Source organism: Psammomys obesus, unplaced genomic scaffold (genome assembly GCF_907164565.1).
Source record: "Psammomys obesus unplaced genomic scaffold, mPsaObe1.curated_primary_1811, whole genome shotgun sequence".
NCBI lineage: Eukaryota > Metazoa > Chordata > Mammalia > Rodentia > Muridae > Psammomys > Psammomys obesus.
Genome location: NW_026596040.1, coordinates 22,231,181 through 22,258,896, shown reverse-complemented (window position 1 = coordinate 22,258,896; position 27,716 = coordinate 22,231,181). Strand labels below are relative to the sequence as shown.

Sequence of the window (27,716 nt, the reverse complement as noted above, 5' to 3'; positions counted from 1 at the left end):
CTGGCTTTTGCCTCCACTTTGCTAACAAATTTGTTTTTACTAGGTCTGCCAAGGACCTCATGCTGTGGTGGGACTCCTGCTTCTTTCTTGCCAAATCTGGGTTACATACATGTAGTTTCACACATTGCTTCCTTGGTTATCATGGCACTGTCTCTCTTGGGTCTTCAAACATTTTTTTACCTCTCTTCATTCTTCATAGAATCCTCTTCCTCCAGCTAATCTGGAAACGCTGGCATCTCCCAGTATCGCACTGAATGCCCCGTCCCCCAGGTTTCCTGTGCTGCCTGACCCTGAGACCCCTCATCTCTATCGCTGCACTACTCTCCCCTTTGTATCAGAACTGTCTCTTCATCCACCTGCTGGACACGCCCCTGAGAAATGTCTCTACTTCTTTGTAACTGACGGTGACTCATCATTGTATATCCTAGCCAAGCTTTGCCTTCTTACTATGAACTCTGTTTGTTTGTTCCTTTGTTTGAGAGTCTTATTTAGCTCAGGCTGGACTCCTCACTATGAGGCCAAGGTTGGCCTTGAGCATCTGGTCCTCTTGCCTCCACCTCTTGGGTTCTAGGATTTCAGAAGTAGACTGCCACACCCGGGTCAGTGAAGTTCAACGCTCAAGTATATTGGCAAGCACTCTACCCCTGAGTGACATCCTCTGCCCCCTTCTTTGAGACTGTTCTCACCTCTTCCCTGAGCTGTTCCCTTCTCAGTTCACCTCCACTAACCTGTGGATTAAAGGCCCAGCCTTCTACATGCAATCCAAGGCCCCCTAAATCGGGCTCCTTCCATCTGATCAAACCACCTTGAAATCTGTCTTCTTGTCTCAGGCAGGCCTAACAAGGGTGACACTAGGCACACTCAGTGTGTTGCTCCCAGCCTCTGCAGCCAGGTCTACATGTCATGAAGTCTGGATATGGAGGATCCCCAAAGTCTCACGGGTAACTCGAGACTTTTGGTCACCAAGGAGACCGTGCTGGGAAGCAGTAGAAACTTTTAAGAGGTGAGTGGGCCTAGCAGGTACTCTCCTACTTATCGGAGCATGGCCTTGAAGGGAACAGTGGAAGCCACACCTCACTTCCCTGTCTGTTTTTGGCTTCCTGGACGCCTGGTTACCAGGAGGCACTGCTTTGCCACAGGCCAAAACAGCACATATGTGATGTGTAGCTAACAGACATGACCCTGCTCTGGGACACAGGAGATAGCACACCATCTTTCTACCCTCGACCCTGAATGGTGGGCCTTTGTTTTGGTCTAAATATGAAAAATCGTATAGAGGGTTTTAAGTTGACAGCTTGGTCCCCAGCTGGTGGTGCTGTTTTGGGAGATGGGGCCTAGTTAGGGGAAACGGGTCACTGGGGGCGTGACTGAAAGTCAGATGAGGTCCCCGGAAGGTATTTTGTCACAGCAAGGAAAGGTCTGAGTAACACAGGCATGGTGGTAGCAGCACTGCTGTGTATGTGGGTAGGCGGGAGAGGCTAGGAATGGCAATTACACCTGCTGTAAGAGCTTGGTTCTTAGTATCTGGGAAGCCTGGTAGATCAGCTAGTCATGACATTGTCCCGGACATATTTGCATAAGTTTTTATTGTCAGTAACACTGTATGCCTTTCCATGTAAGAGCTATTTCTCTACATCTGCCGTTTCCCCGAAAGGTCAGGGATCTCCTCTCCTCTGTGTAAACTAGAAAAACGAGAGACTCTGGTTTGAAAGAGTCACACTTGCTGTCAGTTTGATTCACACTCTCTCCCCTCCAAGTTGTATCACTTACCAGGCCGTTTTGAGCCACGTAAGTAGGGAGGCCGCTTACTAGAGCCCAGTGGTCGGCAGGTGGGTTCCTGTAAAGGCCAAAGATAAAGAGTGACTTTCAAGTCAGGGAACCGTGCCTCCTCTCTCTCCACTGGCCCAGCCGCTGCTTCCGCTCACAGCACCTGCCTCAGCCCCAAAGGCAAGCCAGCTGTCTACTGTATGTTCAGAAACAAAAAAGCAGTCACAAGTAGAACATTTTCATGATCGTCTGTCCATGAAGCCAAACCATCCAAACAGTCATTCCACTGATTACTACTGATGGCGGAGCAAAGCACAGGCCCCATCTTTCCCCATGAAGTGGAGGGGTGGTGCGTTCCTGCCGTGGACTAAGCTTGAAGCTGATACTTCAATACTATTTCTAGGAGAGGCAACACTACAGCTCCCAAGCTTACTGTTATGTGCTGTATAGCAGCGCTTCACCTGAGGGTAAACATTTCAGAAATCCCACACCAGTCAAGAGCAGAGGCGTCAGCACCTTGGAAGGCCCAGACCTTCTCAAGCCCGGCCTTCTCTCCAACCCTGAAGAACCTCATTCTAGTATAATTGTATTGCTTTTCTTCAGCATTCTACCATGTGGCTATGCTCCCCTGTCCTCTCTAACCTGACTGGCCTGTTTTCCAACTTGATTTAGATGGGATCATCCATTGCTTATTGTTTTGTTTGGCTGCTATTTCATCTTGTGCAGTTTTCCTTCTTGCCACAGTAGCACAATTTATCCATCTCCATGTTGCTGGTCATCTCCTACCTCCGTTCCCAGTTTGAGATTAGGTGAAACAGCACTGCTGACTCAGCTCTGCATATTGTAGTATGTATCTCAGAAATGCTGAGTGGTAAGATGTACATATTTTTAAATTTATAAAGTAGTTGTACCGATATACACACCATCCATGATATGCTACAGTTCCCTTTGTTCCGTGTCCCTGCCAATACCCCCTGAGTTCAGACTTCTGAGTTATAGCCCTCTGGTATGGTCTGAGAATGCCACCCCTGTGGCCTTCCCCGAATCACTGCCTTTGTTGTACGGGTTGCCTTTGGGACTTCCTACTCATGTCTTTCTCTTACTTTGCTGTAATGTGCCTTTTTCGTTGACTTAGATATCTTTGTAGGCTTGATCTGAGGCAGTTATCTGTGCCATAAATATCTCACTTTACAGCATGACTATTTAAAAAATACTTTACAATAAACCAGGATCCTAGGTGTGCTTGGCAATTCCTCCCACCTCATATTTGATTTGGTATGAGTGATGGATAGTCCTCTCCAACAATGAATCATGGCTGGCCTGTGTGATTAGTAGAAAGTGGAGGAGATGAATGTGTTATTCATGGTTTTTTGGTGGTAGTGTTTTTCAAGACAGGGTTTCTCTGTGTAGCCTTGGCTGTCCTAGAACTAGTTCTGTAGATCAGGCTGGCTTAAAACTCACAGAGATTCACCTGCCTCAGCCACCTGAGTGCTAAGATCACCACCACCCAGCTGAATATGTTAGTTTTCAAGACTTAACTTTTGAAATGTATGTGTGTGTAAAATGAAATTTATGTGTGTGCATGTTTGTCTGTTTAAGTGTATGCCACATGTCCAGGCGTCCACAGAGAACAGGTCTCTTCTTATCCAGCCAGGCCATCTTTGTCACCTAAGTAGACTGATCTGGTTGATCTATCTTCTCCCTGACAATATTAGTGACTCCTGCAAGAATCAAAACGGTGTTACCAATGTGGGCCCTGCCCGGTGACAATGCTTGTAAGATGCTCCCAACCACATGCCCGGTTGGCAATGGAGCAGATGATGGTTATTTGAGTGTGGTGAGATGTGCCACATTAATAAGATCTGAGAAAGGGGCTGGAAAGATGGCTCAGTGGGCAAAGTAGTGGGTAATGGTAACCTGTCAGTCAGGTGTGACAGCAGTGGTAGGTAGAGACAGGATCCCTGGAGCAAGCAGGCAAACTCTGGGCTCGACATCAAACTCTAGCCTCTATACATCACACTCATGTACATCCACGAACATGTATGGGTGTGTACCCATACATACATGCATTAAAAACCAACGAGGAAAGCTGTGGCTTGTGATGATGTAAAAGACACATAATGAGTTTAATGACTGTGAAGCTAGAGAGTAAGAAGCTAGGCATGGCGGCTCGTGCCTGTAATCCCAGTGCTTGGGAGATAGAGGCAGGAGGATGAGAAGTTGAAAGCCAGCTTCCTCTACATACCAAGACTCAGGGCAACCTGGGCTACATGTGACCCTGTTTTCAAAAGGGGGAGAGGAGGAGGGGGAGAAAGAAAGAAAAGAAAAGTTTAAAGGAAAATAAAAGGAAGTTAGAGAGCAACATATTTGAAGAGGAAAAGAGGGAGAGAAAAAGCAGGGAAGGGCAAAGAACCATTGCTTTAATTACTTTATTTATTTTATATGTGTGGGTGTTTTGTCTGCATGTATGTATGCCTGTGCACTGTGTGTGTGTGTGTGGGTCTGCGCATGTGTCATCCTTTGAAGCTGTAGAGGTATAGACATGCAAATTGGAAACTGAATCCAGGTCCTCTGGAAGAGCAGCCCTTAAGCACTGAGCCATCTCATCATCCTAAAAGTAGTCTTTATACAAGCACAGGAAAAGAGAGCCCAGCAACATGGGAGTGTGGGACAATTTCTCATCCTCAACTAGCAAAAGGCAGACCTGGGGACTGTTTCCCTGAGTAACAGAGGAGAATTTCAGAATTTGACCTGGTGACCAAGACTGACCAGTTATTTCTACTGTTTGGGGATTGGGGCAGTACTTCAGCTCTCTGGTTTTGTGGGGAGAGGGCAGCCAGCGGCTTTCGGTGTGGTCTCTCACAGAGCTTGATTGCAGGTTAAGGAACCTGCAATTAAGGTGAGAAATGGAGACTGTCTCCAGGTACAGTTCTGGGTGTGGCTCTTGGTACAGGGAAGATTCTGGGAGATAAGAAGACATCAAAGCCCCGACATCTAGGACACTCTGCTGACCAAAGCAGCCAAAGCCTATCCCAAGGGAATTTATGACTTCTCCATTCTAAAATAGACTTCTACAGGCACCCTCAGCATCCTGCCCTGCCCAGTTCAGAAAAGGTTCTGCCTTTTGCTTAGACCCCAGGAGTCCAAGATCTCCACAGAGTGGTTGAAAAGCCTCAATTTGAGACCATCATCTCTTTTCTTAGTGGGGGAGAGGGTCCTGGTCCTTGTCTCTTAACACTGGGACTCTGCCTGATACATAAGCCAGCATGCTGTATCTTTGATCAAGCTCTTCCCCTCTGGGGACCTGGTTCCACCACTTTGTAAATCTCCATTTTTTGTTGTTTGTGGCTTTTTTTGTTTGTTTTGTTTTGTTTCTCACTGATCTGCCTGCTCTCTCTGCCTCCAACCAAGCCCTTTAGGGTTTAATCCGAGTTCATATAGCAGCCACAGACTGAAGGTGTTGAAAGTATGCCGAAGTTTTGTGTGTGTGTGTGTCTGGAGATGAAACTTACGGGATTACTTTGATGTCTTCTTTGCCATGCAGGATGTAGTCAATGACCTTGTAAAAGTTAATTTCCTGGCAAGAAAGGAAAGTTACACACTGAGTGAGGGCAGGGCTTCCACAGAAGTGTGTCATGAAACTAGTCTGATTCTTTTTTTCTCCTTCCCTTTTTTTTTTTTAATAGGGAGAAGAACACACAAAATTCACCCACGCCTAAGACATGGTGCTCATACCTTGTCCTTCACTGTCATATGCCCCCTGTTTTTCAGAGGTGCCAAGCTTGCTCCTAGCTCCCTCTGAGGACAGCTCTGCTGCCTCCCAGTGCTCACTGTTCTTAGCTGACCCTCACTAAGGGTCATAGAAGGTCATAGACCTTCATAGAACCAGCAGGCAGGTGGCTCCACTCTTCTTGTTCTCCATGGAAAAGTCCATTATCTTATCAGGTCCCCTGTATACCTAAGTAGGATGGGCAGCTTAGCAACCATCTCATGGATGAGAACCTGGATGTAGGAGAAGGAAGGACTACTGTATAGTGAGACAATGAGCCAGCACCAGGGCTTGGGCCTTTGCTAGCTGGAGAGACCCTTCAGCTATGTGACTTAGGGAAGATGCTTAAAATGGAACTGTGGTATCTCTCTCTCTCTCTCTCTCTCTCTCTCTCTCTCTCACCTGGGACACAGCTATTCAGATAATGACCACTGTTGCCAGCCTGAAAACTAGTTGCTACTGAAACAGCTGCTTACTTGCATTATTAAGAAGCATGGACTCTATACTTGCGTGTCTCTCTCAGTTATTAGACCTCTTTTCATTTTTTAAAAAAAATTATTTATTTTTATTTTATGTATATTGCTGCTTGCCTGCATGTAGGTCTATGTGAGGGTGTCAGACCCCTGGAACACGAGTTATAGACAGTTGTGAGCTGCCATGTGGGTGCTAGGAATTGAACCCAGGGGGTCTGGAAGAGCAGTCAGTGCCCTTCTTAACCTCTGAGCCATCTCTCCAACCCCTTCTTTTCATTTGTGAAAAAAAAAATGTGTCATTAACTGAACTACAGAAGCCTGGATAATTTGTTTGTTTGGATTGTGGGCTGTGCGCACACTTGCGCAGGCAGGTGCAGGAACCTTTGTGGATGTGGAAAGCCGGAAGAGGGTGTTCAGTGTTCCACCACTCCCCATTTTATATGCCTTTGAGGAAGGGCGGCCCCACCGGCAAGCCCAAAGGATGCTCTTGTCATTCTACCTACCCTCCCCATCATAGCTGTATAGGAAGTAACCACCAAGCTAATTAATTGTGTGTGTGTGTGTGTGTGTGTGTGTGTGTGTGTGTGTGTGTGTGGTTTATTTAGAGTGGGTGTGTATAGGTAGGTAGGCATGTGTGTGTTCATTCATGTGCACATATCACAGTGAAAGTGGGGAGATCAGAGAACAACTTGTAGGATTTTATTCTTTCTTCCCATGATGTGGGACCCAGGGATCAAACAGGTCATCAAGCTTGGTGACACAAGCCATTATGTGTTGAGCGACCCTGTTCATCTCTTTTTTGTTTGGTTGTTTGGTTTGGTTTGGTTTGGTTGGTTTCGGTTTGGTTTTTTTGTTTGTTTTGTTTTGTTTTGAGACAAGATTTCATGTCATACTTTCTAGCTGGCCTCAAACTTGATAAGCAGCCAAGGTTGACCTTAAGCTTCTGATCCTCCTGCCTCAACCTCCCAAATGCTAGAATTATAGGCATGCACCACCAATTGGCTTAGGAATCTAGATCTTGAATCTGACTTCCAAAGCAAAGTTACAGAGGGTTCTCACTGTCCACCTGTCAGAGAAATGGAGCTACAAAGACCTCTGCCAGGGCCAGAGTGCATGGGGATCCTCCATTCTACAAACCTCACTCTTCTCTTAATATCTATCACAGCAACATGAGCCTTATTGATACCCCGTCCTATCTATCATTTCAACCTTGGGGCTACCTCATCCTACCAAAGTTTTGCAGTTGCAGGAGAGTTAGCAGGATGTCAAAATGTACATATTCTCTGACTCAGCATTTTCACAGGTGGCAGTGTATCCTACAGACATGTCCTTGAGTATGCATTGCCACGTTCATAAATCTCAGCCACATTACTTTAAGAAGCCTTTCAGCAAGTCCACACCTATGCCATGAGCAAGTTATGTCAAAAGCATAGATTGACATGCCTATGTCCCTCTACAATGTCAGAATTTGTTAAATAGCAACAAGTTCACAACTATGTCAATTTTCTTTGCTTAAATTCACCAGTTACTACTGATTTCACTTGGCATTTGTGGCTTTTGGGGTTGTTTTTTTTAACCTTAGGTACAAATACTAACTCTCAGATTATTCATTACACTTCACACAATTGTGTGTGTGTGTGTGTGTGTGTGTGTGTGTAAAACATATGTTATAGAAGAGTTGAAGAGCTCAGTACCTATTGATCCCACAACTCATGTGCAGGATGGTCTGATAAAGAGCTGGAGAATGCTGCAGAACCCAGCATTAGATGTCACTTATTTTATGAGATCCAAGCACAGAGTTGCATCATTCATTCATTCATTTATTCACTAGTTTCATGTGTTCAGTGGACACACAGGCCTGGTTTTTCTGATACAATTTTGTTTTTTAGCTTTTTGAGACAGGGTCTCACTTTGTACCTTTGGCTAGCTTGGGATTCACTATGTAGATGAGGCTGGACCTCCACACCTGCCTCTGCCCCCAGAGTGCTGGGATCAAAGACATGCGCAGCCTGTCTGCGCACAATGGGTTGCAGCCCCATAAACCCATTGTAAGTTAAAGCACCTGGGCATAGGGGCTCATGCCTGTAAACCTTGCATCTACAGGAGCAGAGGCAGGAAGACTGTGGGTTCCAGGCCCACCTGAGCTATATAAGGAGACTCCAGTCAGCTAAGTATAGTGGCCACACCTGTGATCTCAGCTGTCAGGAGACAGGAGGCTCACTAAAAGTTTGAGGTCAGCCTGGGCTACGTGTTAAGTTTTAAACTAGCCTGGGATACAGAGCAAGACCTTGTCTTAAAAAAAAAAAGACAAGAGAAGAAAAGGTCCCCAAATATCCCAGCTATAGCTGGGCATGGTGATGCACGCCTGTAATCCCAGCACTCTGGAAGCCAGAGGCAGGCATATCTCCGTGAGTCCAGGACAGCCAGGGCTACACAGAGAAACCCTGTCTCCAGAAACCAAACCAACCAGCCAGCAAACAAACCAACAAAAAATATCCCAGCTTAGCAACACAGGCTGTTGTAGAGTCCATAGGTGAGAATGTGGCCACTGCTGCTGCCACCACGGCTGACAGTGTGGTGCCAAGCACAGCTGCCAGGGTACCCTTCAGAGAAGTTCCTCTCATGTCTAACAGATTCGGTTAGTGTGCTGGGTTTTTTGTTTTGTTTTGTTTTTTTCACCTGAAGCCTACGGGAAAATCAATTTGCTTTCAGGAAAAAAAAAAAAAGGCAGTAAAATAGAATCAGTGTGCTTTAGGCAAATAGGGCCTTTCCTGCACACTGCAGCTGTTGTGTGGCCTTCAAAGCCACATTCATGTATGAATTCACAGACTCTGGAAAACCAAACCAGAGCCATCAAGGGCACCTTTGTTACCTTCTGCTGAAGAGTGGACACTGTGACAACCAAGGTCTTTCAAAGAGCCACCAGTACTCTGGTGGCTAAATCATGGTGTCTAGAAATATAGCAGTTTGAAGACAAGCTATGTGTGCTTTGGTTTTTGGTTTTTTTCCCATGACACCTAAGTTAGCCTGTACTTTTTCATACTTTAAACACACACACATGCCATTTTACTTTCTAAAAGAGATGAAATGAGAAATGGCTGTTAGAGGCCTTTAGACCTAGGATGGAGGGAGGGGCAGTTAAAGCCCAAAGCTGTATTTTTAAAATGCATTTGAATATTTGTTGACTCAGCCAATAAAGCATGAGTCATATTAGCAGGCAAAAGTGACCATGAGAAGGCATGTTTGTGATGACAGTCACCAGAGAGAGAGAGAGAGGTGTCCTGGTTTTAAATTTGTACAAATGACTTGGCCTTTCCAGATCGTAATCTCTTCAACCGTCTGTCCAATGGGAGAATGAAATTAATGAAATAAATGATGGCTGCGCCTGCTGGTGCAGGTCTCTAATTCCAGCTACCTGGGAGGCTGAAGCAAGAGAGCACTGTGAGTTTAAGGATCTCATAGGCTAAGGGGTGAGCTCAATATATATATATATTTCTTTCTATGGAATGTGGGTATTGATCCCTGCCTCATTTGTTCCTCCAGCTCCCTTCAAGATTCCAGCAAGATATTAAACTTTTGCAAGTGGCAGGGTTGGGAAGTTGTGAAGCATTACCGAATTAGGAGAAACAGCCTAAGATAGTGAAGATAAATATGTGTGATAAATTAAAGTTCTTGAGATGAGTTTGTCCAGCCATGTAGGTGAAAAAAAAAATCTCCAAGAAACTTACCCTTCCATCTGGAGTCCTCGGACCAGAGTAGGCTGGAGCCTCACCCATCAGAACTGGCCAGACATCAAAAAATTCCTAGGAGTAATAATAATAATATCAATAACAAGAATTCCATGTTTGTTTTTTTTTTTTTAAAAGTCTAACCTACTTGAATTGCCAACCACTGCAGTTTGAAGGTAGAAAGATCACTGACATCTAAGCTTAATTGGAATAACAGAATCAGAATGATCGTGTTTGTTAAATATTGAAAAAACAGATATGTCTAATAGGCCAAAATATGGGTGATGACTTAGAGGGTCCCCAGTGTTGTAGGACAGGAGATGGCTCAGTAGGTAAAAGTGCTTGCTCTGCAAGTCTGAGGACCTAAGTTCAAATCTTTAGATCCCAGGTAAAGTAGGGCACAGTAGCACATGTTTGTAATTTCAGTGTTCTTAGAGCAAAAGGGGGAGTGGAGGCAGAAGGATTCCTGGAAGCTCTCCAGCCAGCTAGCCTGTCACATGCAATAGCAAACAGTAAGAGACCCTGTCTAACCAACCTGACTGAGACTGACGCCCACAGAGGGTGGCATGTACACACCCGTACCCACACGTTAACACACACAAACCTTTTTTAAAAGTACGTTCTCTACGGGAAAAAAAAAATCCAAGCATCTGGAGGAGACTTATTAGAGCAATGAGGTCGTAGCTGCACAACTAGGCCTGTGCCAATCAGAAAGGGGTGTCATGAAAACAGCAGAGGTGAGAAACATAAGGTCCCAAAATACATTACATGATGCCACTGTCAACTCCAGAAATGCTGCCTTTAATTGTTAAAGTGTTGTGAAAAAAATCAAAAGACCCTAAAGGCTATTTCATACCATACACATGGCATGCACCGGGGCCTGACTTTGTACTTGGGCTCCTGTACTACAACACATGTCCCTCTGTAACCACCGAAGGTGGGAACTGGGACTGGGGCTGGGCCTGGGAGCTATTGCTCAGGGGTATGGCATTTGCTGGACTCCACTCCCCAGCTCAGGAGTCATAACCTAAGAGACATATTTTTATGGCAACTTACATTTTACTCAACCACAGACAGCCCACTGATCAGGTCACACCTAAATCAGGCAAATGTGTAACTGCAACCAATCAAGTTATTCACATACTTTATTCCATTCATCCTAGAAGAGCTGGCTGCCCACGCTGCAGAGCAGAGCTCTTGATGGCTTCCTGTCTAGCCACCGCCTGATTCGTGAGTCATTCCTTACAGAACTTATTTTATCTTAAGTTTTCCTTTTTACCATGGCCAAAGGCACAAGCAGAGGATAGATAATGGACGGTTGGGTGGTAGTTCGGTTGGTAGAGCTCTTGCCTAGCATGCCTATAGCCCTGAGTTCCAACATAAAACACCAAAAGTGCTTGCCTGGAATCCCAGGGCTTAGTGGGTAGAGACAGGATGATCAGAAGTTCAAGGTCATCCTTGACTGCATAGCAAATTCAAGACTAGCCTCTGATCCGGAAGACCTTTTCTCAAGAAAGAAAGGAAAAGGCGGGGAAAAAAGAGCCCCGAAAGAAGGCTCAGAAGAAGCTACCGGGCTACCAGGCTTTGCCTGTGGCTTCTCTGCTGGCTTCTCAGCTGGTGTTCTTTGCATGCAGGGATGCAAAGGTTGTGTAAGGTCAATGCCTCAGTCTTCAGAGTTCTTCCTCCAGCTGATCACTGAACTGTTGCTAGTACTTAGGGACAAACAGTAACCCATAGGCACTGAATTGCAGTGTGGAGATGCTACCCTCTCCTTTGTTCCTTTGAGCACTTTTATCCTGATGGTTTGCTTATGCTAATATCACCCAGAGGACCAACAAAAGGGAGTTCACAGGAAGTTCACACTCCACAACCTCTGTGCCTTCTGTGCCGCTGGGCACCTTTTTTTTTTCCTACAGTGGTGGCACTCGAAAGAAATTCCGATCTAAGTGAAAGGGATCGCTGGAGACCCGGAGCCCCATGTCCCATTTGCTATTTTTTGATGGTGCAGCTGATAGCGCATATGCACAAGAAGAACGTGATGTTTCTTCTTGATGAACAAGATGATCAAGAATTTGGCTGCTGCCAGACCTGGCAGGTAGAGAAAAAGAAATATTCAAGCTAAAGCCCCAAAGTATGAAGGGGTGGAACACACAGGGGAAAAGTATAAGAAATGTAAGACACGGTGAAAATCTCTAACATGAACCATGAAACCTAGAGCTTTCTTCACAAAAGTATGTCAGGATATTGTATACACATAAAGAAATTAAGGCACGGCATTGTAGAATAACAGAGAAATAAACCAGTGCAACCAAACAGAGATTCCAGAAGCCAGCCCAAGGAAAGACAGGCTTTTCAATGGGACGGTGAAGAAATGTAGACCTTTCAAAAGGGCAGCAGGGAAGGGTGGGTCTTTTCCAGAGGAGAGAATTGCTTGTTTGGGTGTCCATGCAGAATAGTAATATTTATCTCATATTATAGTACACATTAAAAATTTTTGGTATAGAGCTCCATGTAAAATCCACAAAAATGAAACTTATATGAATTGACACAAGGAAATATCTTTCTGACCTTAGAAGCTAGAGAAGACTTCTTAAATGGGGCACAAAAGTCAATATACATAAAAAAAAAAAAAAACTGACTTGATCACACTATGACTCAGATTTATATTCATCAAAATACTTTTTTTTTTCTTTGAGAAAGGGTTTCTCTGTGTAGCCCTGGCTGTCCTAGAACTCACTCTGTAGACCAGAATAGGCTGGAACTCACAGAGATCTGCCTGCCTTTGCTTCCCAAGTGCTAGGATTAAAAGCATGCACCGCCATGCTCCAAAAACACACCTTTAGGAGAAAGAGAGAGAGAGAGAGAGAGAGAGAGAGAGAGAGAGAGAGAGAGAGAAAATATAGAGTCAGAGAAAATATTTGTGAGATAGCCCAAGACCTGGGTCCAGACTTACAAAGAACTCTCCGAAGGGCAACAGGATGGGTTAGGGTAAAAGTGCTTGCAGTGTGAGCCTGACGACCCGAGTTCAATGCCCAGAACTCATGGTAGAAGAGAACTGACTTCCAAAAGTTGTCCTCTGACCTCTACACCTGTGCTATGCCTGGCACTTGCCTTTAACATCAGTTCTGGAGTTAAACTCATAGTTTTGAGGCAATGATGTTACTGACTGAGCTATTTCCCTACCCCTTATGTAAATCCTTTCACAGCCATCCAGGTTCACCCAGACTGTGTCCTGTTAGTTGAACTCTTGACTAGACTGTACTCAAGCACCACGTGTTTCTTAGAAAGGCCTGTCCTTGAGGTTTTCTTACCTTTTGTTTGGTCATGTCTAAGAGGCCTACAGAGTATCTGTCACAGTTAAGAAAAGCTCGGACTGTGTACAAGGCTTTGTGGAACTGTCTCTCTATATCCGTGAGCTCTTCGAAGACTTTGCTCCCAGACCACAGCAATATCTGAAGACATTGGAAAAAATAATAATCAGAGTTTTTGAAGTTCAAAGTAGAAGTTTCTTAGAAAATAATAACAATTCTGTGAAGTTTTCTACTTCATTCCATTTAACTCTCACAATAACCCAGATAACAGGTTCATTCCCCCATTTTATAGGTAGAAAAACTGAGACTTGGAGAGGTGCTGTGATCGGCTGGCTTACATTGGGCCCAACTCTTTCCATTTATTTTATTCTCATGTTATTAAAAAAATAGCAGTTACAGGGTTTAGGAATGCAGGTCAGTAGGAGGGTGCTTGCCTTGCATGTACATATCCATCACTTCAAAAAACAAACCATAAAATAAAATAATAACAAGCAAGCCGGGAGTGGTGGTGCATGCCTGTAATCCCAGCACTCGGGGAGGCAGAGGCAGGTGGATCTCTGTGAGTTAGAGACCAGCCTGGTCTACAAAGTGAGTCTAGGACAGCCAAGGCTACACAGAGAAACCCTGTCTCGAAAAACAAGCAAAAATAATAATAACAAGCAGTTGAACATAAGTACCCTACATATTTTAACTTATTTATTTTGATAACAATCTTTGATATATATATCGATATATATCAATATATATCGATATATATCAACATATATATATGTATATATATATATACTCATGCACGTATGTGTGTACAATTATCCTCATGTTTTGTTCTGTCTGTTTTGAGCAGGTCTTGCATAGCCCAGTCTGGCCTTAAATTAGCTATGTCACTGAAGCTGACCTTGAATTTCTGATCCTCCTGCCTCCACCTCCTGAGTGCTGGAATGACCACCAGGCCCATCTTACATATCCACACTGCTAGAGAGGCTGAGCAACTTGGTTAGGGCCTGAAAGCTCCTTAGTGAGCCAGTGTCCAAATCCAAGTGTAATCATTCCAGGAGACAGCCTTCCAAGCATTCACCACTTCCCAATACCAGGGACAGCTCAGCAATTCCCATCACTTCCCAATACCAGGGACTCCCACCACGCACAGCTCAGGGGTTCCCAGCACCTTCACACCAGCTGCCCTGGCCCCATCTAAACTTCAGTAGAGGACATGCTCAGTCCCCTCTCTGGAGCCAGGCCACTTACCTGGCCACGTCGGGTCTCACAGTTGTACAGGTAACTCAGGTGGAATACCTTCATGAGCAGGTTCACAAAGCTGAGGTACTTGAGAAGAATCTACAGATTCAAACAACATGAGGGAAGCAGATGAGAAGGAAGGAAGGATTCTTCTTCTGGCTACTTCTGCATCAGCAAACATCTGCCAGCCATTACAACTTGCACAGCATGAAATGCAGATGCCTCATTTGTGACAACATTGTGAATGAAAAGTCACAGTGCTTGGTGACTTGTTAATGAGAGTGTAATAAAAATAGCTAGTATTTATTGAACTTGATGTCTCTGTGATAAGTCACTGGGGTATGTCCCCTGTTCATTATAAGTCACTGTGAAATCACCCCCACGTTCCAAAAAAAATATTTAGGTGGTTTGAATGAAAATGACCCTCATAGACTCATAGGGAGTGACATTATTTGAAAGGATGGTGCATGTGGCCTTGTTGGAGTAAGTGTGGTCTTATTGAAGGAACTGTGTGACTGGGGTTGGGCTTTGAGATTTCAGAAGCTCAAGGCAGGCCACTGGCTCTCTACCTTCATGCTGCCATGCTTTCCTCCATCATGCCTTATATATGGGGAATGCAAAGCCAAGCCAAACAGAAAAGTTGGGCAACGCCATGATCTGGAAGAATGGGTTTAGCACATCCTCCTCAGCAGTATCTCAAGCAATCTTACCTCTTCATCTTTCTTGGTGAAGTGGGGTCCATCTACTTTATTCACAGCCATGATTATGGCTACCACGTCCTTCCCATTCATGACGGGGGAAGCCAGGATGCTCTTGGTCTGATACTCTGTGAGATTGTCCACAAAGTCACAGAAATGCTCATCCTGAAAGAAGGAAGAGTTCAAGCAGAGAGAGGCAAATGAATACAAGGACAGGAGGCCATTTCAGATATCCCACTGACAAGGGGATGAAGGCATCTCAGACCTCTAGCCAGGGCAGGGTGACCATGTAACCTCCAACATCCATCAGAAGGTCTGAGAGGTACCCCACCAAGGACTGTAGAGGACCAGCACATCATGTCATTAAAGCCCAAGGTGGAAACTCAAATAGGAGCGTTGAGGGGGTGAGGGACATGACCATGATGACTGCCAGTGGGCCTCACACATGGCACTGCACCTCATCCCTTCATCTTCATCCTCCCAACAACCTATGAGAGAGGGACCAATAGCCTATCTCATAGAAAGGGGATCTTCAACTCAAAGTTAAGATGCCTTGTGAGCATTTTGGACCTGTCCTCAGCTCTGCCCTGCTCACATAAGCCTCAGAGAAGTTACACTGTGGTTCACCTCACTGAACAAAAGGCTTTGCTATTTTCAGCCCCTCATTTATTTATTATTTATTTATCTATGTATCTATCTATCTATTTATTTATTTATTTAGACACAGGCTTGCTATGTAGTCCAAGCCAGCCTTGAACTCTCAATCCTACTGCCCCAGCCTTCCACGAAGGCTGAAATCACAGGCATAGATTTTCACCCCTTATAAGAAGCTGGTTACCGTCTACATGGTCATTCCAGTGGCCATCCTGATCCTACAAATCTGTATTACAGTTCCACTATATGTCTATACCAAGTGGCTAAGAGTCAAGCTTCTCACTGATGAATCACTAACAGTAATTTTGATTGTCATCTTGCTTGGGTTGAGAAGTACCTAGGAAAGTAGTGAAAGAAATCTGTGTGAGGTTTGTTTGTGAGGAACTTTCCATAGAGGATTGCCAAAGTGGGAAAACGGCCCTGGCTGTAGGTGGCACTATCCCACGGGCTGGTGGACCACCTGGAGTAGGCAGCGGAGTGGGGAAAGCCAACCCAGGACATTCTCTTCCTCTGCTCAAGCAGTGCCATACAAACCGCTCTGTCCCTTCGCACCTTCCCCATACCGTACTACTAGCCCCAAACTATGAGCCAAAACAATCTTTCTTTTCTCCAGTCAAAACTATTACTTATTATCGTTATGGGAGAGGCATGATGTTTGTGGTGAGGGATGTGTGCCAGTACTTGTGCGGCAATCAGAGGATAGCTTTGTACAGTAATTTCTCCCTTTCCACCTTGCCGTGGGTTCTGGGGATCAGACTCGGGTTGCCGCTGAACCATCCCAGTGGCCCCCTTCTGTTGTTTGTCAGGTATTTGGTTATAGTAGTACAAAAAGAAGTTAATACAGTAGCACGGGCTGTAAAGGCGTAACTGAAAACTGTAGAACACAGAGGTCCACACATCCTGACTCCCAGTCCCAAAGGCAGCCTGGCAAATCTTTAGAGGCTTTGATACTGTCTATGTGGTCAGGAGGAGGAGACAGAGGCTGGATTGTTTGTAGTCAAGAGAAGCCACCTTTCTGTCTCCCGTACCATGGTAAATTTCCTGACTGCCATGTACATGGGACATGAGCCAGCCCAAACATGTACAGTGCGTACTGTTCTGAGAAGGATGATTCATCTACAGAGGCAATTCATTGAACTTTTCTAGAGCTAAGGTGGCAGAACTTTCCCTTCGGCTCAGATTCCTGGGGTGATGCTCTGTATTTCAAGATTTCTCTCCAGATAGAGTAAGGTTAGACAAATAGGCAGTGGTGTAAGGTCAGGGAACTTGGCTCAAATAGGTGAAGGGTAAAGGAATTATGATAAGCTAGTCGTGTTCCACTTGGATTAGCATTTGGGGATTAGAAAAAGCTAGAAGGCAGCCTCAGCCAAGGAGAGTTCGCCGTGACATTCTCGGAGGACACTGCTGAGTTCCTGAGCACAGCGTCAGGCATGCTCAGATTCATTTCAGTCAGTTCAGCTTTGCAATATTTACCTTCATCAAGGAAAGCCAGTACTGTGGCCCCCACCTGCTCTAAGATATATCTCTAAATCTACCAGAACCCTCTTTTCCAGTGTATTAGTCGCTTTTCTCATTGCTGTGTTCAAATACCTGATAAATTCAACTTCAGGGAGAGAGGGCTTATTTTGGCTCCCAGTTTGAGGGGACCTTGCGTTGGCAAGAATATGAGGCGGATCACACTGCAGCAAGCAGAGAGGAAAAAACGGCAACGTTCTGTTTGCGTTCTCCTTTTTATACCATCTGGAACCTCTGCCCATGGCAATGGCGCTGCCCACATCTATGGTGGGCCTTCCTACCTCGGTTAAGCTGATCAAAATACTCCCTCACCGACACGCCCAGAGGTCTGTCTGTGAGGTGAGTTGAGATCCTGTCACGTGGACTCTTTTAACTGTCACACACACTGCGAGAGTTCTCAGCCAAGGAACTCCTTGTGAACACTCCAGCTCCCAAATGACTGGAGTCTACACAAGCTTTGTCATCCCTGTATCCATACCATAACAAATACCCCCAAACTAGCATGAGTGAGTGAGTGAGTGAGCATGTGTGTGTGTGTGTGTGTGTGTGTCTGTGTGTCTGTGTGTCTGTGTGTGTCTGTGCTGGATTGAAGTGGAAGCCAAAAGAGAACATCTTGAGACAAGGTCTCCCATTGAACTTAGAGCCAGTCAGTTTGGCTAGGTTGGTCACTGAGTCTTAGGGATATGCGTGTCCTCTGTCTCTCCCCCCCCCCCCAGTGCTAAGGCTGTAGGCACAGATAGCCATAGCTGACCGTTTTGTGTGTGTATGGATGCTAGGGATTTGAATTCAAGTCTTCATGTTTTTCAGCAAGCTCTCTGATCTACTGAGCAATCTCCTTGGCCCCAAACCATTGATTTTAAAGCTCAGGCACAAGAGACATGGATAAGGAAGGTCCCAGTCATCATTCATCCAGGCAGGATTGGCAGAATGTTTTCTGGGTGAGGGGCTGCTCTGAACCCTGGGGCTATAGCAGAAAACAACAGACTTTCATCGTCATAAAACATACAGTTAGAGGAGACAGAAAAAGAAAAAAGAAAACAGTTCAGCACTCTCCCTGCAGCCTGCGATAATCTGCTCTGAAGGAATAAACCAGGAATATCCTACCAGTAGGGATGGGATTGGGGAGTTGCTGGGGAGGGTGGCAGGCTGAAGCTGCTTGGGTTTGAATGGGAACCAGGAAGGCTACCCTGGAGCTCTGAGCTGGGAGCCTGAGGCAAAGGGTGTGCATTCATTCCTAGGAGAGACATAATGACTACAAAGTCCTAGAGCTGGATATGGACTTGGAAGATGTGGTAGTTTGAACAAAAATGGCCCTCGTAGTCCCATAGGAAGTGGCACTATTAGGAGGTGTGGCCCTTTTGGAGTGGGTGTGGCATTGTTGAAGGAAGTGTGTCTCAGTCTTTCCTTGCTGCCTGAAGGTCCAGATGTAGAACTCTCAGCTCCTTCTTCAGCACCAAGTCTGCCTGTGTGCCGCCATGTTTCCTGCTATGATGATAATGGACTAAACCTCTAAACTGTAAGCCAACTCCAATTAAATGCTTTCCTTTATAAGAGTTGTTGTGGTCATGGTGTCTCTTCATAGCAATAAAACCCTAACTAAGAAGACTTGAAGAAAAGATCTGTGCATCTAAAGTATTGGGAAGGAGGAGAAGAATGGAGGGCACAAAGTTGGAGATATGAGCCTCAGAATTTCATTCATTCATTTATTCCTTGGTTTGTTGTGTAACAGAGTTTCTACATAATGCAACTGGCTTAGAACTTACTCCATAGCCCAGTGTGGCCTCCTGAGTGCTGGGATTTCAGGTATATACCCTCATGCCTAGATTTAAAGTGAAGTGAAATTCTGCTTCTCATTCCCTATTCCTCAGTCCCTCCTTTCAAGCACTTAATGCTGAATGCTCTTGGACTCATGCTGGGATCTGTTTATAGAATCTGTTGCTTACTGAATGCTGCTAAGAGCCAGACAACTTACACACATTATCAAATCTGCCAAACAGAGCTGTCCCTTCTCATTCATGGGGAAATCCCTTGCTGATGAGTAGCACAGCTGTTCTACCCATTCATTATCTGTTGATTTATTCATTGATTACTTGGCTGACTCATTCATTCATTTTTATTTATTGAGCCTTGGCTGTGTGTTATGCACTGGATATGTCAAAACCTGTGGGGAGTTATTTTTATTGCTAATTAAGATGGGAAGACCTGTTCACTGTGGGTGGCACTATTCCTTGGCTGGGATCCTGGACTATGTAAGTGGAGAAAGAACATTGAGCATCACATATCCATTTATCATTCTCTGCTTCATGACTACGAATGTTTTGTGACCAGCTGCTTCCAACTGCTCCCTGCCTTGACTTCCCTACCAAGATAGACTGTAACCTTGGCTGTGAGAGAGCATAAACCCTTTCTCCTTTAAGTTGCTTTTGTCAGGGTATTTTTACACAGCAACAGGAAAAGGAACTAAGACAACCAGTAAAATGAGGTTGCTCTTTCTCGGTACTCACAGCATGGTGGGATATCATGCTAAATATGAACCTCCAGTTCAAACTACAATGTGAATCAATCCCTGATCATAGGGTGGGCCCCAAGATGGAGAAGCTTGCCCGTGATTGGCTTCAGTAGTTATTTAGTGTACTGCCTCGGTTTTCCCTGCAGTGAAATCAGAGTGATGGTTTAGGTATTCCTTGAGATTTCTCTCCTGTCTAGTAGGCCAAGCATGAGTCTCCAGAAAGGAAAGAACAGAGGCAGAGTAGACCTGAGAGGCTCCCTGGGACCCTTCTCTCAGCTGTGACGGTCTCTTCAGGCCTGAAGTCATAGGTTCAGCCTTCAGAAATGGAATTGGTGCTGAAGAAGGATGGCTGATCATTGTTCACTCACTCATTAATTGGGTGAGTGTTCTACTCTACCCCAGGCGCTGGACGAGGTGTCAGGCACAAGCAGGAAAGAAAAGAGATGGGGACAGCAACCTCATGGGGTGGGAGACTCCAATACCAAACTCTTTCCAATAGACAAGCCATCTAGGCAAAAACTAAACAGAGAAATACTGGAGCTAAGTGACACAATGAACTAAATGGACCTAACATATTTACAAAACATTTCACCCAAACACAAAAGAATATACCTTCTGGGCTGGAGAGATGGCTCAGAGGTTAAGAGTACTGGCTGCTCCTCCAGAGATCCTGAGTTCAATTCCCAGCAACCACATGATGACTCACAACTATGTATAATGAGATCTGAAGCCTTCTTGCATGCAGGTGTACATGCAGGCAGAACATTGTATATATAATAAATAAATAAATCTTTAAAAAAAAGAATATACCTTCTTCTTCACACCTCATGGAACTGTCTCCAAAACTGAGCATATAATGGGACACAAAACAAGTCTCAGGAGAAGCAAGAAAATTAAAATATCCCTCGAATGCTATAAGACTGCTACAGATTAATGCTGGCTATCAACAACAACAACATACCATCAACAACAGAAACAGGATGTCAAGTTAAATCTGAATTTCAGGTATATGATAAATAATTATTTTTAGTTGTAAGCATATCTTAAATATTTCATGGAACATACTTATACTAAAACTTTATTCTTTGTTTATTTAAAATCCAGACTTAGCTGATCATCTTCCATTTTACTTGGCAATGCTGATCTCAAGTCTTTCATGAAGAGCACAAGGATCAGCAGGGATTTTTCAGGGGTGCAAAAGTGCAGGTGAGCCCCAGGAAAATGAGTCTGTAGCATTACACCCCAATAATGCAATGACTGTAAGCATTCCCAGACTTTTTAGGGCACTGAAATCTCAAAAATATAACTTTATAGATATCCAGAAACAACTCAGACCCCAGTCCACACCATCATCTCCTCCACTTAACTTCTAGTTTGAATTTCTATTGAAAGATCATGTCTTACTCAGAGCCTAGAACTGAGTGAGATTTCCCAAGGAAAATAGCAGCAAACAACATGCAAATGCTGATCACGCAGAACCTCCTTGTCTTGGATGAATTTACATGCAGGCCTGAGTCACGCATAGGCAGGGACACTGCCCCAAATCCAAAGGGAAAGGATGGGTGTGGCTGCAAAGATGAACTTTGAGAGCTGAACAGAAAATAACAGGTCAGCACAGAGGCTCATCACACTGTTAGCCCTAGATCTTATGGAATCAGAGGACCTTCTCAAATCCTCAGTTCCACAACCCCAAGGCCTCTGAGGGGCTCAGCGCCAGATGGGCAAGGTTAGATTCTCTTCCATAGTCCACAAAGATGTGGTGTGGATCTGTCACTTAGATTAGAGCCTTACTAACAGCCATGAGATTGTAATAAGGAACAGAAACTACTCATATAGGCATTGTGTCAGGAGGCTGGAGAAACAGCTCAGAGGGCAAAGTATCTATCGTACAAGTCTGGATCCAGAATCAATAGTCCCAGTACCTAAAAAGCTGCTTAGGTATGATAGCCCAGTTGTAATTCCAACATGTAGGAGGCAAAAAAAAAAAAAAAAGAGTGCTATCAATGTTTTATAAATTAAGAAGCATAGGCTAAATGATTTGCCACAGCTATGTATGTTCTCAGGAAGTGGCAGAGGGTTAAGTGACATGGACTCAAGGCCAGAGTACCTGAGTTTAAATTCCATCTGTACTTTACACCTGTGTAACCCTGAGCAAGAGTTTCTATGTTCTCATCTGCAAGGCCAAATGAGATATTGCATAACACTGTGTGGAGGAAGAACGTGCCAAAGCTTGGAGATAAGTGAAAAGAGACAAACTGTATCCAGCAAGACTCCTCCCAAATGCCTTAGTCCTGGTTGCCAAGTAGACACACAGGGAGATTGGCCTCATTTTTCTCTGCCTAGAGCTGGTCACTCTGTAGCCCAGCCTGGCCTGAGACTTGACTTCGTAGCTCATGCTGGCTTAGAACTCTCAGTGATTCTCTAGACTGTTAGATTTTTAGGAGAATGAACAAGTTATCAATGTTAACATTTTCAGTAATGGAACAATCGGCTCCATGTTTCCTGGTATAAAATACGAAGAAAAATAATATTGCCTTAGTAATGCTTCTGCAAAAACCCAATCTAATAGCCCTAACCCCAACCCTATTCAATTAGCTTGAAACCCAGTCTAATTATGAAGGTATGTCAGACAACCAGGCATGGTAGCTCATGCCTATAATCCCAGAACTCAGGGAGCTGAGACATGAGGATTGCTAAGAGTTGGAGGCCAGCCTGGCCTATGCAGGGACTTCTAGGCCAGCCTGGGATGCCAAATGAGTCTCTCTGTCTCTCTCTCTCTCTCTCTGTCTCCTTTCCTTCCTCCTCACACAGAGAATAGTAAATTTGATCTAACAAACACTCTACACTCTGGCAAATATATGACAGAGAGAAAGGTAGTGGTGGGTTAGATAAGCCGAAATGGAAGGATTTCTGTAGAATATTTGTGGATTTGTCTAACTTGCCATAAAATATTTCTTCAAATACACCAGCTTTCCAGAAAACAAAGACAGACTGAGGAATGGCCTCTGATGGGAGTGGGCTAAAGAGGCAGGACTACAGTAGTGTACATGAGACAGCTGGAAAATGCTGATTATGAACTGTTAGGTGATGGTGTTGTGTGAATGTTATGCACCCCAAATTCCACCATCTCCTGTGGATATGGAAGAAATGTCCTGCTCTAGAAATATAGACAGAAGGCATGGACAAAAGGGTGTGTCTGCAACTTCCTTCTAGTAGGTCACAAAAATATAAAGAGGAGATGTGACGAGGTAAGATGTTAATAATTGGCAAATGTGAGTGAAAGATATACATTTCTTTTATAGTATTTTAAATTCCTGCCAGTTTTGAATATTTTTTTCTAAATAAAATATTCTAGGAATTGTCAATAAATAGAGAGTGGTCTCATGCTGTGACCAGCCCAGGCTTAGTGGCCAGCAGCAACCCAACCCACGTGGACCCCAGACCCTAGGAAGCCTTATATCCCCATGTATATCTCTCTTTCGGGTAGAGCATACCTCTTCTGTGTTGGGGACATTGGCAAGCTTTTTGGAGTGTGCGACATGGCCCACGACACCCATGTCCAGAGGGAAGACGATCTCAGAGTCAGGCATCACCAAGCAGTCCTCCAGGACAGCATCCTTGTGGACATTGAAGAGCCTGGTGGCTAGCTCCGCGATGCCATTGCGGGCCCTATACATGAACAGGCTCATGCGGTCAGCCCGCAGGAGGAAGCAGAGCTTCTTCATGACGTTGAATGTGCATTTCTCAGCCTGCAAATTCTCCTGGAAGTCCCGCAGAAGGTCAAAGATGATTTCACTCTCCTCCACACTATTCACATCGTGGTAGTTGCTAAAGTCCACTGCTGCCTCCTTGGCCCCAAGGAGCTCTGAAATGACCTTCCCCCGGTAGTGAAAATTATAGTATTTTTTGGCAAAGCCAATATTTGAGTCCAGGAACTTTTCCACCTCCTCTGCTGTCACCTCACCCATGGCTGGAACTCCTTATAACTTTTCCCAAGGAGGGGCTCAGGCTCCAGCCTTTCCAGGGCAGTTTCCCAGCAAATTGAGTCCGATGTGTCCCGCCTCAATCTGCCCTTCTCTGGGTCCTGTCTGTAAATCTCACTGAGGAGGCCACACAGGAGCAGGAGCAAGCTGAGGGATTAAGTTATTAATGCTTCCTGAGAGTAAGAATGATGAGGATCAGCATGTTCCAGATGCCACCGGGGCCTGTGAGAGAGAGCAGCTGTGGCTCCTTTTCACCCTGGTCTGATAAGAGTGGAGGGGAGAGACATCCACACTGCACATCCCCCGTACAGAGGATGCAGCAGGCACCAGGAAGGCAGCCTACTGTCTACCTGCAAATGTGTCCTCTCTGCCTTCAGTGGCTTTCTTTGGACCTGTGACATCAATGCCTGATAATCACTCTTTAGGAGATTTGTTTGACTTCTTGGACAATCAGAAGACATCACTTGGGGGGAGGGGTTGGAGGGCTATATCAGCAGGAGCTTGAGACAACCGGTCTCATCACATCCACAATCCAGAGCAGAGAGAGGATGAATTCACCAATAATTGTTGGCTTGCTTGTGCTTGGCTTAATTTATCTGTTCTCCTGCAGTTCAGAACCCCTGCCTAGGGAATAGTGTTGCCTAAAGTAGGCTGTCTTCTACATCGTTTCTTGTAATTAAAATAACTCCCCAAAAAGATATGCCACAGGTCAATCCAGTGTGGATGAGCTTCACTAAGACAGTCTTCCCAGGTGGCTCTAGATCATGTTGATTTGACAAATAAAGCTAACCACCCCACACTCATTCCCCTTTTCCCTAAGTCTCCCAAGTGTGGGACTTCAGTTGCCATGGTTGTTGCCAGGCTGCTTGAATCAATGTACACAGGTATATTATGGTCTAACCACTTCTTGGCCCTGATTTCATAATTTCTGCACACAAGTCTTTCTTGGGTTTGGATTTTTAATGATGTTCTAATTTTAGTATTCTAAGGGCCCTTGTATAAAAAAACAACACACCTTCAATAGTTATTCTTTTATTACAAAAAACAGCACATGCTCCCTGTAGGAAATAATGCAAAAGGACAATTAAAATCACATGTAATCCTAACTGCTCAGAGGTAACCTGTGGTTAACAGTGTAGTTGTGTTCCTTTCCAGAGAGGCTCACCTTTAAAAGTCTATTTCTGTTCAATTTGATCTTTCTTCTAGTGCTTTAATGTGCTTTTTCTGACTCTAGCCTGTGCTTCCTTGGGTTGTTAATCAGAAGAGCACAGTTTGTGGGCCATCAACTCCAGAGACTCTAGAACCACCAGAATTCTTGTCAATGTGCCTCTCCTGCATGAAAGGTGGTAGGAAAAAGCATTCCTTTTCTGGCTGAACCTCATTTTTGGTTCCATGACAGTCATGCGCTGTGAACAGTGTCTTATAAACCCTGTGGAATGCGTGACTATAAACAGTTGCAGGCCCTTTGAACTTTGTAAAGGGACTTTATTGTAAAGCAGATTACTTCCTTCGTTGTGGAGTGTAATAAATTCTTGGGGGCATTGCACCCTTTTAGTACTATGTACAAAGGTGCTCCTTTCCACCCAGTGGTAAACACTGTGACTTTTGCACAGGTTAGCTTCCCAAAATTCTCAGTTCAGCATTTTTGTGATTTTCATCTGTATCGCCACGTGTGATAGTAGTTCATTCATTCTCGTTACTCTTCAGCGTTCTATTAATGGGATGAACAAGCCACAGTTTACTTATCTATTAATGTTTTTAAAGAGGAAAAGAAAAGGGTGCCCCCTACTCTGACAGTCCATTTGACAATCTGAATGTCTTCAAACCAGACACCATAACCCACAGGAACAACCTGTTCAAATGTTCTTTCCCAGTTTTATCCAGTCTGCAGACTGTAGGGTTTTAGTATCGCTCACCATGTCTTGTTATCTTAGCCCAAGGAAGCACCACATTGCCTTTCTCCGGTTCCCGCCTGTCATCCCATTCTGTTCCGTTTATTGTGTTTATTCCTTCCAGAAGTTCTCTTGGTTTCTCTCTCTTGTCGTCCCCACTGGACTCTGACTTCACTGCACTGGAAGATGAGGGCCAAGAGCTCTCAGGGTTTGTTCCCTAGGTTTTCCAGGGTCATCTGGCACATCCTTGATGTTCAGCATTTGTAAAAAGTTTTTATTTATAAGTTTTACATGTTCTTGACTACTAAACTTTAGAAAATATGGGAAGACAAAAGAAAGAAAATCAAAATTAAAACTTTTTGCATATTTAAAGATTTTTAGAATGCTTACTCATACCAGATTGTAACATGTTTTTTTTTTTTCTATCTTTTCTGAGTATCATGAATGTCTTTCAAAGGTACTTTTTGTTTACTATAATGACTGCAGAATACTCCTCTGTGCTGTGGCAGCATCTCAACAGCAAGGGTTCCTAATTCTTCATTGAAGGAGGCTGTCCTATACACCAAAGATACCTACTTTAGTTTCCAACTACTAAATACCAGACGAGTCCCCTGAAATTGTGAAAATTAAAAATACTGAGGATATTCATCTATGCCCCTGAGAGACAAATAAGTCCCTACAGTTAGATATTTTGGCTTCTTAAAAAAATATTTATTTTATTTTTGTTTAATGTATATATCTGCATGCATGTCTGTGCATGTGTGTGCTGGTGCCCCATAGAGGACAGAGAGGGAGTTGGATACCATGGAGCTGGAGTTACAGGCAGTTGTGAACACTTGATATGGGTGCCAAGAATCAAACTCCTGTAGGAAGGATGCCAACATGTTCAGGACGGTTCCAGAAAGCAGGATAATCTACCAACACAAAGATATATGTTATTACCAAAAAAAATGGAGGAAAATATGTGTGGTTCGGATGGTGGTAATTCTAGAACTCAAGGAGCTAAAGAACAAAGATTATTATTTGAGGCCAGTCTGGGCTACATAGGAGACTTTGAGGCCAATACAAGCTATACAGTAAGACTGTCTCAAAGGCAGAAACAAAAGACAGAAGGTGGCTAGGCATGATTTTTCATGCCTGCTATCCCAGGAGGCAGGGGAACGAGAAGTAGAGACCAGTTTATTGCTACTTAGTAAGCCCATGAGCCTGTCAAATGCTATGTAAATTATTTAAAATTTCCAAATCTCACTTTGCCTATGTATAAAATTAGGATCATTTTACATGGCTATTGTGGGGATTAAATGAGATGATCTAGTATAAATAACATAAAGCCATAAATGTGAACCTTAAGCTGAACCATACAAAACTGACAGAAATTTCATTTCCCTCCACACAAATGGCAATGTGTTAGGTTGACAGTAGTCATTCAGTTATTTCTAATTATTTTGACTATAAAACAATATGGGTAGTAAACTACATGCCGTTGGTATCAATTTCTGTTTTAGTCGCTCATCTATTGTTGAAAAGAGACACCATGATCAAGGCAACTCATAAAAATAAGGCACTGAATTGGGCCTGGCCTACAGTTTCAGAGGTTTAGTCCATGACCATCATGATGGCAAGCACAGCAGCATGCAGACAGGCTTTGAAACAGTAGCTAAGAGCTCTGTTCTGATCAGTAGAGAGACTGGCATGGGTTTTTGAAACCCCAAAGCCCTCCCCACCCACCGTGACATACTTCCTCCAACAAGGCCACACTTACCCCAATAAGGCTCCTAATCCTTCTAATCCTTTCAAATAGCACCACTCCCTGATGACTAAGCATTCAACCATACAGTCCTAGAGGATACATTCAAACATGTCAAGGATTAGATTTTGTACAGGAAAATTTGGGGCTAGGACAACAATAAGGAGGTTATTGGAAGAAGAAAAAAATGTGTTAGCCATTCTGAGTGATGAGAAGAGGGCAGAATGATGAACAGTGGTGATCTTGGGTACTCTTTGTGTTGTTGTGATTCTATAGGAACTAGCCAGTGTCCCTGGACAGGACATTTTGCTGGCATTAAGTGATATTTTAGCTTGCATCTCCTGATGGAAGCCCTTTCTCCCCTGAACTTGCCAAACACTATCTCCTCCAGGAAGCCACAGAGGCTTGTTACCCTGACAGCATGACTGCATTTA

The 27,716-nt window shown here is 44.3% G+C and overlaps 1 protein-coding gene across 2 annotated transcripts in view; it reads right to left on the bottom strand.

The window, feature by feature from the left end:
- The window catches only part of Pde6a (phosphodiesterase 6A), a 57,690-nt gene extending 34,062 nt beyond the window's left edge, over positions 1–23,628 (bottom strand). Inside the window, exons 1-7 of one of the 2 annotated variants that reach the window (XM_055622556.1) lie at positions 23,155–23,628; positions 14,995–15,147; positions 14,294–14,383; positions 13,049–13,189; positions 9,738–9,812; positions 5,280–5,344; positions 1,771–1,837 (exon numbers count right to left, since the gene is read on the bottom strand). In XM_055622556.1, the coding sequence (XP_055478531.1) occupies positions 1,771–1,837; positions 5,280–5,344; positions 9,738–9,812; positions 13,049–13,189; positions 14,294–14,383; positions 14,995–15,147; positions 23,155–23,628 (1,065 nt within the window). The remainder of the gene's footprint in view (positions 1–1,770; positions 1,838–5,279; positions 5,345–9,737; positions 9,813–13,048; positions 13,190–14,293; positions 14,384–14,994; positions 15,148–23,154) is intronic. The other variant, XM_055622557.1, reaches the window with a different exon arrangement.
- Between the last annotated feature and the right edge of the window lie 4,088 nt (positions 23,629–27,716).